General features: G+C 31.3%; 1 protein-coding gene across 3 annotated transcripts in view; it reads right to left on the reverse strand.

Annotated features, from left to right (window-relative positions):
• Positions 1-501: 501 nt before the first annotated feature.
• The window catches only part of malt3 (MALT paracaspase 3), a 37,778-nt gene continuing 23,319 nt past the window's right edge, over positions 502-14,960 (reverse strand). For 2 of the 3 annotated variants that reach the window (XM_056478884.1, XM_056478883.1), the window contains 4 exons: positions 13,296-13,445; positions 7,255-7,412; positions 3,890-4,006; positions 502-1,807 (listed from right to left, as the gene is read on the reverse strand). In XM_056478884.1, the coding sequence (XP_056334859.1) occupies positions 1,445-1,807; positions 3,890-4,006; positions 7,255-7,412; positions 13,296-13,445 (788 nt within the window). In that variant the 3' untranslated portion in view covers positions 502-1,444. The remainder of the gene's footprint in view (positions 1,808-3,889; positions 4,007-7,254; positions 7,413-13,295; positions 13,446-14,960) is intronic. The other variant, XM_056478881.1, reaches the window with a different exon arrangement.

A 14,960-nucleotide genomic window follows, 5' to 3' on the forward strand; every position in this document is an offset into this window, starting at 1 on the left:
TGTCACATTTAACATAAGTGAAAATGTACGTTTCTGATAGAATGTCCCTTAAGGTTTATCTGGATGAAAATAATCTTAAAGATAAATTGCATTTATTGAATAGGCCTTTATTAACTTCCCTTGTCAAATTGATTGTGGAATAGAAATATGTTAAATGTTAATAGATTGCCTACCATCCACTACATAACTATATTGCTTAACATTTACACATTTTTAGTATACAATTATTATTATTATTATTGTACATTACATTTTAAGTTAAATTACAGTAATATTTTATTATTAAAATGTAAGATTTCTCATTTATTATAAATAATATAATTTAGTAATAACTAAAACTCAGTAGTTCCGAGACAATGAGGTGGGGGTCACTTGGTGATTTCCAAAAATATCATATATTAAACCATTAGAATTACCATATTTTTATCCAATACATACAGGAAATAAAAATAGTCTTTAATAGTTACATAAAAAACAACATTCAATAAAAAGCCATCAGTCTTTCAGTTTTATTATTGCGCTGCACTGTAAAACCCAGAAAGTTTAACTCAAACAGTTTAAGGAAACCGATTGCAACAAACCATTTAAGTTCAAAAACTAATCCTAATGAGTATTGTGAACTAAATCCATTTGAGTAAATGAAGCAATATGAGCACAGTAAAACTTTCATTGACATGAATACTTGCTTTTGAGGAATGAGCTATCCATTATTTAAACGGTTGCACTTTTTTGTGTTGTCAATAAGCTCGTTTATATAGTTCCTACTGGTGTGTGTGCATTGTTGTGTGCAATGTTTGTATGTTTATAACCACCTACAAGGATAGTGGGGGTCGCAAGTCACTGGAATTACCATTTTGGGGGTCACAAGTGAGTGGATGGATGGATGGATGGATGGACGGACGGACGGATGGACTGACTGACAGACAAGTTTTGAAATAGACAATAAATTATTATTTTATAATTAATTATTTTTTATTATCACATTATTGATTATAACCGATGCTCCCCAATCTAGTTTGTTGCTTGTGTGTGAAACTTAATCATCATATTTTTCATAAAACATCATCAAAATATAATGGTACCCTATTTTTGATTGTGAAATTAATAATGAATATTTAATCAATTTCCTGTGCTAACATAAGTTTTACACAATCAATCCCAAATAAATGTCATTTGAATCTGAAATTTAATCACACAAGAAAACTCCTTAAGAAACACTTTATAAGATATATCAAAAGATTACACTTGATTTGATTTATAAACATTGGTATAAATATATGAGAACTAGTTCCTTTCATTTCTCTCACTCACTCACACAAGCACACACACACACATGCACATGTATACCAATGCTAATTAGTAAGCAAAAGTATACAATTAATGTAAGAAAATCCTTTATCCCCTCAATACCAATGTCTTACTGTGCTGGAAAATTCAAGGAGAGTCACATAGTGAATTCATTCTCATCATTTTCATCGTTCTCCTCAGGCTCATTGCTGCTCATGGAGGACGATTTGGCTGAGCTCTGCAGTAGGTTTTCAGCTTTTCGTGTGTAGGGTCGTCCCACTCGAGAATGGTTCTGCTGCTGCTGCTGATGATGAGGACGATGATGCTGAGACCATCTAATGTTAGACATGTGGTCCAGAGTGTGGCCTCGAGCATCTTGCCTTCTGTCCACAGTCTTCATCTGGTTGAGTTTGCAGGAGGAGATGAGAGGTCTGTCTATGTCCACCTCTCTGCTCTCTGTCAGACGCTCTTTGGTTCGTGCGTGAGTGTAGTGCAGTTTCGCCCTGATAACCACAGATCCCTGAAACGTTGCAGTGATGTTCAGAAAAACAGTGCCTTTTCATACTGTTTTTTGAGTTTCAGATTTGATGGATTATTGTATATTAATATTAATGGTCCTGCAAATTGCAAAGAGCTACAATAACAGTAAGTTAATGCATTTTAATATGTAATAATACTTAAACAAACAGAGACATCTGGAAGAAGAATTCTCAGTTTAGCTTTTAGAATTCTAATTTAGATTTTTGCATTTTCTGATTTTTAGAATTCTGTTTGTTTTAGAATTCTGTTTAAATTGTAGAATTCTCAGTTTAGATTTCATAATTTTCCATTGGGATTATAAAATTATAAGTTTAGATTTAAGAATTGTCAGAATTATCAGTTTAGAGCTGTCAGTTATTAGAACTGTCAGTTTAGATTGTAGAATTATCAGGATAGTTTCTAGAATTGTCAGTTTAAATTTTATGATCGTCAGTTTACACTTTAAAATCGCCAGTATACATTTAGGATTATTAGTTTACATTTTAGAATTGTCCGTTAGATTTTAGAATTATCAGCTGACATTTTAGAATTGTCAATTTTAGATTTTAGAAATATAAGTTTACATTTTAGAACTGTCAGTCTAGATTTTAGAATTATCAGTTTACATTTTAAAATTGTTTGTTCAGATTTTAGAATTATCCGTTTACATTTTAGAATTGTCAGTTTCAGATTTTAGAAATATGAGTTTACATTTTAGAATTGTTTGTTTATTAGAACTGTGCTTTTAGATTTTAAAATGATCAGTTTAGATTTTAGAATTGTCAGTTTAGATTTTAGAACAGTCCATTTAGATTTTAGAATTATCAGTTTAGATCTTAGAAATACAAGTTTACATTTTAGAATTGTCAGTCTAGATATTAGAATTATCAGTTTGCATTTTATCGATTTAGATTTCAGAATTATCAGTTTAAATTTTAGAACTGTCCATTTAGATTTTAGAATTATCAGTTTAGATTTCAGAGTTGTCAGTTTAGATTTTAGAAATATAAGTTTACATTTGAGAACTGTCAGTCTAGATATTAGAATTATCAGTTTGCATTTTAGAATTATTGATTTAGATTTTAGAATAGTTTGTTTAGATTTTAGAATTATTGTTTTGCATTTTAGAATTATCAGTTTACATTTAAGATTATCTGTTTACATTTTAGAATTGTCAGTTTAGATTTTAGAACTGTCCATATACAGTAGATTTTAGAATTCTTAGTTTAGATTCTATAATTGTCAGTTTAGACTTCAGAATTATCAGTTTAGATTTTACAAACTTTAACATATATTTCAGAATAGATTTGCAGTTCTTTCACAAATTCTTGATTAGGACAAATGTATGTTTTGATTCACTTCATGTTGTTAATAAAGAATTGAATTTATATACAATACCGGTCAAAAGTTTGGGGTTTAAAATAAGCTTATTCTGTTCACCAAAGCTGCATTTCAAAAATACAGTAAAAATTGTAAAATTGTAAAATGTAATGGCTCGATAAAATAACTGTTCAAAAGTAGTTTATGATTTAATTTAATAATTTAATCCAATGATTTTAAAGATCATTTTTCAGCTTCATATCTCCAGTCACACGATGCTTCAGCAATCTCTCTAATATTAATATTATTATTATTATTATTATTATTATTATTATTATTATTATTATTAATGATAATCGTAATAAAAGCAATATTAAGTAATAATTTTCATTTAAAGTTATTTAAAATTGTAATAAATATTTAACAATTTTTTTACATTCAATAAATGCCACCTTGATGAACAGAATATTTTTCTTTAAAAAAATTTAAGCATAAAAAACTGACCCCAAACTTTTGACCGATAGTGTACATATATCAGTATCATATAAAATATGTAGATGTATATGTACATATTTATATGTGTGTGTGATAAATCATTTAAGTCAAAAGTAATCAATAATCATTAAAATATTGAAAGTTCCACATCACTTATTGTTATTTAACTGTTTACAATATTCATATAAATCATATGTTCAAGTTCATAGAGATATTTAAGATATATACCAGACTTTTCTCATAAAGAGAAAAAACAGCTTGAATGTACCTGGAGTCTTTGAAGGCAACATAATCTGAGAGAGCAGTCAGGAGTTTGACCATCGCTTACAAACAGAGAGTCCATATCCTCTGACCTGCCCGAAGCTGAAAAAATGTCCTGCAAATTCTAAAAACAAAAAACATGTCACTGTTTAAGCTGTAATCAAATCAAAACAAGTGCTGTACAGCCAGTTTTCATGTAATTACAAAGTAAATAATTACAAGGTAACTAGTTACTGTAATTAAAGTACTTTAATCTACTGAAAACGTAAAGCAACTCTGTCTAGGGCTGAGCAATATGGCAAAAATGTAATCTCGATAATTATTTTCCATAATGAACGATAACGATATACATTTCGATACAAGTTGTTAATGCTTCCAGATTTAAGAGTACCCCAACAATGACTGAAAAAACAAAAATTAGAGGGTCCATTAAATGGCATAACATATTTTCGGCTGAAAATTCGGTACATCTCTAATATCAACACACTTCTAGATTCCCATTGTTGCACATTTCTACTGTGTGATTGGCTCTTAGATCAATATAGAGTAAAAGTCCAGAGTTTATCATTGTTATTGACATAATTTTTATCGTGATTTTATATAATGTCATTTATCGGCCCAGCCCTAACTCTGTCTACTGGTAATTTTATGTAATTTAATTGCAATTATAATGTGTATTTGACTGTAAATCAATTCAACAGTGCTGTATAAATTAGTTCACAGAAGCAAAGTCATTTTATCTTTCTTTTATTCAAATGTATTTTGCAGAATTTTTTTTCACATTAAATCAATACAAGATGCACATGCTCAAAAACAAATTAAATCAGAAATTACTTCATGACAATATATGAAATGCATCTAACAAATATATCAAAATATCATTGAAAAGCTTCATGTTTTGACACGTACAGTGTTAAACGTTTTTGCAGAAATTTTAGTTAACTAAAGAAGTTTATATTTGTTATAAAAATGCTTAAGAATATTTTTTTAAATAAAGCTTAAAGGCCATGTTGGACTCTCTTGTCTATATGCTGAGGTTTTGGGCAGTCCATAATTAAATTCCTAAGTGAGTATTTAATAAAATTTTTCAGACAAATAATTTATATAACTGAATAATTTTTACAATAATCTAAGTAAATGTTAATGTACATAATGTTACACTTTCTCACCGCTAGAGGTCAGCAGACTCACAGTTTTGTTTTAAAGTCAACCTACTTTTGCTGAACTCTTGCACACTACAGTAAACTGCAATAAGACGTCGTCGCATTTTATATTTGGTGTCTTCAGCTAACGTAAAAAAAAATCTAAATGTAATGGTGTTGGTTATGGTGCAATGTAAATATGTTCATGTTCATGTGAATAAAACCCTGGATTGTGGTGTAGTCAGTGTATGTCTTTGATGGTGGGTTAACAGATAACAGTGTAATTACAGATTACAGTCACTTCAGAAATTATTTTTAGATATACAGTAATTGCATGCAAGTATTTGGTAATAGAAGTACAATCTAAATGCATGTATCTACATGAGTGCACTGTATCAAATGTGCAATATGAATCTTTAAATTAAGAAAGGATTTTAAGCACAAAATTAAGAGTTCGAGGGAATGAAGATTATTTAAAGAAATCTAGCTTTTTATTGGCATTATAGAGTCACTTTGCAAAAAAATTATTTTTATTAACTCTTATACTAATTATCTATTATGTGTTTGTTTGTGTGTGTATACACGCATAAAAAATCCTCAATGTTAATCAACTGTGATAAAAAAAATGGAACAAAGATGCAAAATATAACCAGGAAAACAACTTACTAATATTTAGTTGCATTTTTAAAATGTTTGTTTATACAAATGTATATTAGCGTTTAAGTTTGTTCAGGTCTACTTTTGTAAAAGATATTGCTTGATAGACTGTGACTAATATCAAGCGTGACTGTGACTAATATAGTGAAATGTATAGTGAACTTCAATTTAATTTGATCACAGTTTAGGACATGCAGTAATTCAGGAGTATTATTTAAGTAGAAGGTAATATGATCTTTTTTTTTTTGCAAAATAATTGTAACTGAAATTTGAAGCTGGTTTGTACTATACTAAGAATAGCGACTTTACTTTTAGTATTAGCTTTTAGTATTAGCACAGTAAGTGTTAAATTGCTGTAGCTACGTTGAGTGGGTTAAGATTTATTGTTTATTTGTTGAGTTTTGCATTAATTTGCTGTTTTATATTTACATCTACTTTAAACTTGTTATTTATTTATTTTGGTGCTAGACAAAGATTAATCGCATCCAAAATAAAAATTAGTTTTGGCATAAAATATTCAGTTGAGGTCAGATTATTAGCCCACCCCCCCCCCCCCCCCTGAGTTATTAGCACCCCTGTTTATTTTTCCCCCAATTTCTGTTTAATGGAGAGAAGATTTTTTCAACACATTTCTAAACATAATAGTTTTAACAACTCATTTCTAATAACTGATGTATTTTATCTTTGCCATGATGACAGTAAATAATATTATACTATATATGTTTCAAGACACTTCTATACAGCTTAAAGTGACATTTAAAGGCTTAACTAGGTTAATTAGCTTAACTAGGCAGGTTAGGGTAATTAGGCAAGTTATTGTATAATGATGGTTTGTTCTGTAGACTATCGAAAAAAATATAGCTTAAAGGGGCTAATAATTTTGACCTTAAAATTGCTTTAAAAATATCAAAAACTAATTTTATTGTAGCTGAAATAAAGAAAATATTATCAGACATACTGTGTAAATTTCCTAGCTCTGAAAATTCAAAGGGGGGCTAATAATTCTGACTTCAATTGTATGTATGTATTATATATATTGTGTATATGTAATACACACACACATACATTAAAATAAAACGATACAAAACTTTTTTTGCATAAATATTAAAAAAAAAAATGTATTTGTTTCATTTAAATTTAAATAGCTATGCAAAAAAAAGTTTTTTATTGTTTTGTTTTAATGTATGTGTGTGTATTAGGTATACACAATAAATAATACATACATATATCTTTGCCCAGCACAGTTTATTTATTTATTTATTTATTTATTTATTTATTTATTCAGAATAAAAAGCCATATTTTAATGTCATCCAACATCTTTTGTGATGCTTTTTTTGAATTATAGGTTCTAACATGATCCCATTTCAAAAGTATCTGATATGGTAAATAAAAAAACGATACCCAACTCTATTCATGTCCCTTCGAGATGTTCATTCAAATACGAACCACTATGAACTCCGTGCCGTCTTCCCTCTTTTGGGCCCTCCTATACTGACTCTCATATCCCCCCTGGTGTATACACGTGTATGTGTTTATGTCAGCAAAAGAGGACATGAAAAAGCTGTGACTTACTGGTTCGCTTTCAAGAATGAGGGTGCAGTCCTGGGCCACAGCGCTCGTGTTCCTCACCGTACCAAACACAACCAGGACATTGGAGAACAGCGCAGAGAAATTGAGCTCCACCTGGACACCACTGTGATGAAAGCGCAGAGTCCTTCGGCCAGGAAGAACTGAGAAAAACAAAAATGAATAAAAACACACAGCTATGCAATTATACAGTTACTTAAAGAAATATAAAGACAAGTATATGAAGGAGACTATTTTTAACAAGCATTACTATTTATATGTGGTGATGTAGGGCTGCTACATTAAGACTATTTATGGCTATTCATTAATTTATTGGTTTTTTATTATGTATATCCAACAAGAATTCATTACACTGACCCAAAACGACAGAATACAAAAACATTCTCCTGGAAAAAATCCATAATAAATCAAATTGATTTTAACATTAACCCTTAATATTGGGGATTCACTGTGTTTCTATGAATTACAAAACTTTTTAATTTCATTAATCTTTTCGGCTTAGTCCCTTTATTAATCAGGGCTCGCCACAAAGGAATGAACCGCTGCTTTTATCCAGCATATTTTTTATATAGTGGATCCCCTTCCAGCTGCAACTCAACACTGGGAAACACCCATACACGCTTGCATTCACACACATACACTTCGGCCAATTTAGCTTATTCAAAACAGGGGGAGAACATGCAAACTCCAAACAGAAATGCCAACTGACCCAGCCGAGGCTCGAACCAGCAACCTTCTTGCTGTGAGGCGCGCCACCATGATGCCAGCTTTTAAATTAATATGACTTAAATTATACTGCATTCAATGTCAATGAAGTGACCATATGTGGTTCTTCTCCCAATAATAAGAAATACCTCTGAGGATTGAATCAGCATATTTGAATAATTTCTGAAGGATCATTTAATAAGATTTAATAAAAATAAATTACAAGACTGTTTTAATTGCAATAATGTGACATTTTTTGTTGTTTTAAATAAATTGAGTCTTGGAAAGATGATTTTTTTTTAAACAGAAGTATACATAAAAAGAAAAACCAACATTTAGCCATATTTCATATTTAGCTCTACTGTAATCAGTAAAGTAATATTGTAATTTGAGGTTCATGTTTAAAGGGAAAGTTCACCCAAAAAAATTAAACATTTTAACCACCTACTCACCATAAAGTGGTAGGGCTCAACAATGAGGACCGCTCGATGGCCTGGGGCCAGCGTGCGAGACGCTCGGGACAGAAGAGAGGATCGTTACTGGCCCGATCTGGCCATTGCTGCCTTGTCACTAAAGTTTAATTTGTCTGCGACTTTTTGTCAGTTGCGTGCAAATACAATCTTAGAATTGAGAAATAGTTTGTGTTTTTAAGCCTTCAAATGTTACCTTCTCACCATATTGCTTTTCGGTTCCTGACAGGTTATCTGATTGAATGTTGTGAGGACACTTTTTTTTTCCATAACCAACCAGTACAGTAAAGAGACGGCAACATGACGGCAACATCAAATTATGATGCTAAAGGAAAACGTCTGTCTTGAAAGCAGGCATTTATGAGGGTACAACATGACTAAAAATGAAGTGATGTTTTGTACAGTTTGCCGTCAGTTTGGAAGGTCAGCCACCTCTGAGCACTGCATTTGAGCCCGGGCTTCTGGCCAATTTTCACATCATAGCTAGCACCCATATTGGGCTTCGGGCTAGCTGTAGAAAAAATACTTAAAAAAAAAAAGTTCAATGAGATCTAATGCATGTGGTCTTGAATCGCCAGTGATGCAGAAAAACCACCAACAAAACTAAAGCCAATAGATTTCTTTACCCATATCCCACCATGCACGTACATACACACTTTAAAACACACAAACGCACACCTTTATTTATTCTCATTCTTTCTTGCTTTGTCAATATATCGCAATGCATACTGTTTAATAATCAACTTAAACTATGTAAAAAAAATAAATAAGTGATAAATAAATAAATAAATAAATAAATAAGCAGCATTAATTTGCAATAACTCTCATGGTAGGTAGGTGCCAAAGGGTAAATTGAGTAAACTCACTGTGGACAACATACCGTTTGGATATCGATGTCACTTAAACGAAAACTTACACTTAAAAAACAAACAAAACAAAAAAAAACTCCAAATATTTCTCTAAATTCTTCTGATAAAACATCAACTTTTTATTAAATACAAATCTGGACTATTTTAAAGGCTGTAACAGTATAAGCTGTTTGACAGGCTTCGGGTTGGACTCGGAATTCTGATAAGCTGTTAGACAAGGGCAGGGCCACAGACTGTGCATCTCAGGCCAGGGCCAGGCTAGGGCTGAGATTTGAGACCCATGCATTTGTTTTGCAATAAAATACCTGCACATTTTCCATACTGCTACTTTTGTTTGCATAACACTTTGAATTTTGCTCATTATACATTTAACATTTTTTAAACATTTAAAATTCTAGATTTACAAACATTTTGACACATTATTTCAAAAGAAGTGTCTAAGAAATATCTATTAACTTTTCTTTTCAATTTTTGGGTGGGCCAGTGAAAATATTGGCAGGTCAAGTAAAAATCTAAACCACTTATCCGGGCTATTGGAAAAAATCCATAGCGCTGAGTCCTGAGTGGTTCTAAGCTTTTATGAATTTCTTTCTTCACAATACAAGACATTCTGAAGAATGTTAAGAATTAAATCTATACTATGTAACAAAAAAATATAACAAAACAAAATATAATAAAAAATTTAATTTTGGAGTGAACTATCTCTTTAAGGCTGTCAGAATACTTGTTTACAATTTATTTGCTTACTCAAATAAACTTGAATCCAAATGATATATTTTTTAAACATCATAGCCTTTTAACTTGACAAATAATACTGTCAAAGTCTTAAGTGAGAAAAAGTGATGTCATTTTGGCAAGACATCCATTTTGTTTTAATGCAGACACGTGATCTATGAATGATCCTACAGTTGTGCTCTAACCTTTCATGCATCACAGTCTAAGCCACAAAAGCAACCAAAACGGAAGTCACAAACTGTGAGATGGTCATGGGTGATAAAGCACATTTGAGTGTAGGCACTGAACTGATACTGACTACTTTTCCACTGAATTCAAATCTGTTTTATCATTGCTTATGCAGACTATATTATTTTAAAGGGGTTGCATCACAAATCAAAAATAAACACGTGAATAACATTCCTGGACAACTGGAAATGCTATGTACTACATAAGACTAAGGTAGCTTGAAATACAAACTTGTCAAATAATCTTCTCAATTTCGTTTTTTTTTTTTTTTATAATAATAAATAATTTCTGGTTATTACCAACGAAAAAAAAAACATTTTTACTTGTGGAAACAGAGAGCCAACCACTCAAATAATTAGGGACTGACTTTTTTTAAAGAGAAAGAAATTTGGTAACACTTTACTTTAGACCAATTCTCACTATTAAATAGTTGCTTATTACCTGTCTATTTTGCGTATGTGTAAAGTACATATTCTGCATAAACACAACTACTACCTTAATAAATATAAATAAGCAGAACATTTTATTTAAATTCATACTTTAAGAAACACACACTCAAATGATCACAAATGACTGTGAAAACATAACTATAAACTATAAATGAAAATTCTAAATATTGCTAAAAATTGTAATTTTAGGCTGTTTACACAGTATAATGTTTGTGTACAGACAACATTGTCAAAATGATCCCATTTACATAGATACATAAAAAGGAACTAGGAATAATAATTTTATTAAACACTTCATTTTCTCAAGTTCTTGCTATTAAAATAAACCACTAACTATGACTTTTGCCTCAATATACTACTAATTTGCTGCTTTTTAGGAGTAATTATGGTTGGTAGGGTTATGAATTGGGTAGGATTAGGGATGAAGAATACAGTTGTGCTTGAAAGTTTACATAAACCTTGAAGGATTTGTTAAAATGTCAATCCTTTTAACAAATTAAGACCGATCGTAAATGCATGTTGTTTGTTTTAGTATTGTGTATTGTTGAGTATGATATTTTACATAAAATATGTTTACACATACAAGGTTTCTGCAGGTTTCACAAAGTCAAATTTAAGACGTTTTAAAACCTTTTTAGGACCATTTTCAATGAAATTTCAGACTTATACAGAGTTAATGAACATACCCATGAAAAAAATTTAATTAGTTGTTTCTTAGCCATATATATTAAATAATGTGTCAAAACAACCAAACTCAAGGTGTATACACAGACTATTTTTAAACAAAAAAAACTCTTTAAAAACTACAATAATTAATTTGAAGTAGTTAATTGATGTATGTAAAAATGGGGTGGGAAAAATTGTAAGCTTGCACTTCATCCAGCTCCATTTCGACCATGATGAAATGTACTTTGTTTAAAGAATTGCTTTATGTATGATTTTATTGCTTTTTGTTGTTTGCAATAAATTAATCAAATCAAATCAAATCAAATCAAATCAAATCAAATCAACACTCTGTACAGGTTAGTGCCCTCACCATATATGGTCTATGTTCCATATACAGAGAAAATTTAAACAAGTGTTATTGTAAGGAGGATAATTAAACCATATTGGTAAATGTTGTTTAAAAATAGTTTTGTCAAAAGTTTTATTGAGATGGATTGTTGATGATTGGGTGTTGTGCTGATTTGATAGCTTTAGATGGACATAAGAACCTGTTTAAAATGATTTAAGACCTACAATACAATATTTCAGTGAATATAAGAGTTTTAAGGCCTAAAATTTAGGTTAAATTTAAAGTCTTTGGAATTAAAGACATTTTAAAACTTAAGACTTTGCGGACACCCTGATATACACTAGTTCACAAGACAAAAACATAGATGTAAACTTTAAAGCACAACATTTATTTGTGTATATATATATAAATATATATATATATATAAATATATATATATATATATATATATATATATATATATATATATATATATATATAAACTATAAATTTTTAAATGATTAAATTAAATAAAAAAAAGATTTCATTAGTTAAAGCAAGTTAATGTGTTTACTAGCATGAACTAAGAATGAAAAATCCTTGTATAGCGTTTAAATCAACCCAGGCTCATTCTGAAAACGTACTCCTACGGACGTTTCTGGAGACCACGAATTATGTAGCCGGGGGTACGTATGGCTGCATTTCAATTTTTTTAAACGAACGCTACAGGGCGGTGTGACGTTTTTACCCCGTGTGGAGGGCTTTCCCGCTGCAACCAGTTTGTCCAGTTAGCTCGTCGTGTACGTCGGTGGACTTGAGACGCAGAGAGAAAATGACCACGACGATAACGACAGGGTTCGAGTCCAGGGAAGAGCGGGTCCAGAAATTAGGTAAGACAAAAACAGAAAAAAAATAAATAAAACGATCAAGTGAATAACAGGGCTTTTCTTTTTCTGGATGGCTTTTGCAAGTCGTTGGTTGGGTTTAGGAAAGTAAGTGGGTGGGCGGGTCAATCGATAAAATTGGTTGGATTTAGGGAAAGAGGATGGTGGGTCAGTCGATTGGTCGGTCGGCCATTCAGTCATCCAGTAATTCAGTCAGTCAGACAGACGTTCGGTCGACAGCGGCCTCTGGTGGGTTTACGCAAGAACAGCGGGCACGAACGGCACTTGCGAGAGAAATTTGAAATATGAAAAAGCGCACGCAGCAGCCTCTCGAGGAAAACAAAAACTGCAAAAATACGTACCTCAGGCGATGTGTTGCACAGTCTACAGAAACGTCCACGGGACTACGTTTTCAGAATGAGCCTGGGTTGGTTTAAATCCAAAGTTAAGATTGGTAATATTACTGAAGTTCATGCACCGAGTTAATAAGTACTGACTTTATTTTCATTAACTAATGCCATCAAAGATGAATAAATAGTGTAATTATTGTGGAGTTCAGTATTTGTTCATGTGAGTAAATACAGTTTAACTAACATTAACTAATGGAACCTTATTGTAAAGTGTATAGGATACATTTTAGAAAGAGATCTCAGTTGACAAATTCTAGAGCCAGTTAAAAAATCTGTTAATACCATTAGCCTGCTTCCAATAAGCATCCCGTCGGCGAAGCTCCATGGTATGTCCAGATGTTCGCACAGGATCAGTCAAAGCCCGTGGCTCCTTCAGAGTGTGTCTGATCTCCACAACCTGCCTGCCACGAACCAGTGGGTCCTTTCCCAAATCTGTTGCAGAATGAAAAATGACATTATTATAAACTACAAAATACTTTTTTAAAATAAAAAATATATATAAATAGCATGCTGTTGCTATCTTGTTGCCATGTGATCTTTGCCCACCATGATAATCAGACAATGAAACGTGACTCAGCAAGCTAGCTGTTCATACAACGAGAAGTTTGACATTTGAGGAACAAACTAGACGTTTCCTTCCCTAAATACAAATGAAAGTAAAATAGCAATTCACGATACACTGAATCATCAGTGAGTTCTGCTATCAAAAGAAACAGTTGGCAGAAACACTGTACACTCTGTAAAAACGTTTTAGCATGTTACTAGCATATTTGGCATGTTTTACACTATGCTAACATGAATTATTCTATTATTCAAGTTATTCTAGAATGCTAAAACATTGCTAAAATGAATTAGCAAAATGCTAGCCTGTTACATGTTTAACATCTTGCAAGCACATGCTGTATTAACATCTTGCTAGTAGGAATTTAGCATGTTTCTAGAAGTTACAATGTTTAACATCTTGTTAGCACAAATTAGCATGGTTCTAATGGTTGCAATGTATAACATCTTGCTAGCACAATTTTAACATGTTTCTAGAGGTAATAATGTTTAACATATTCTTAGCACAAAATAAGTATGTTTCTAATGGTTACAATGTTTAACATCTTGCTAGCACAAATTAGCATGTTTCTAATGGTTATAATGTTTAACATCTTGCTAGAACAAATGAGCATGTTTCTAATAGTTACAATGTTTAACATCTTGCTAGCACAAATTAGCATGTTTCTAATGGTTACAATGTTTATCTTGTTAGCTCAAATTAAACATAGGTTACAATGTTTTACATCTTACTAACACATACTGTATTAATATGTTTCTGGCAGTTACAATATTTAACATCTTGCTAGCACAGATTAGCATGTTCCTGTAGTTACAATGTTTGATATCTTGCTACCACGTATTAGCATGTTTCTAGTGGTTACAATGTTTAACATATTGCTAGCACCAATTAGCATGTTTGTCAGCCTGTTAAAATGTTTAACATACTTCTAGCACCATCATGTTGCTAGCCTGTTACAATGTTTAACATCTTGTTGAATTATGTTGCTTGCCTCTAATATTGATCTTGCTAGCACTAATTAGCAAGATTTTACTGGTTACAATGTTTACCACCTTTCAAGCACGAATTAGCATGTTGCTAGCCTGTTACAATGTTTTACATTTTGCTAGCACAAATTAATGCTGATAAGATTACAATGTTTAACAACTTTTAACAACAGTTATGTTTAACATCTGGCTAGCACATCTAGAAGCTACAATGTTTAACATCAAGCTAGCACAAATTTAAAATGTTTCTAAAGGTTACAATGTTTAACATCTTGTTGGCACTAATTAGCATGTTTCTAATGGTTACAATGTTTAACAACTTGCTAGCACAAATTAAACATGTTTCTAGAAATTACAATGTTTAACAACTTTCTAGTACAAATATGTTGATATGTTTAA

The sequence above is a fragment of the Danio aesculapii genome, chromosome 18 (genome assembly GCF_903798145.1).
Source record: "Danio aesculapii chromosome 18, fDanAes4.1, whole genome shotgun sequence".
Lineage (NCBI taxonomy): Eukaryota > Metazoa > Chordata > Actinopteri > Cypriniformes > Danionidae > Danio > Danio aesculapii.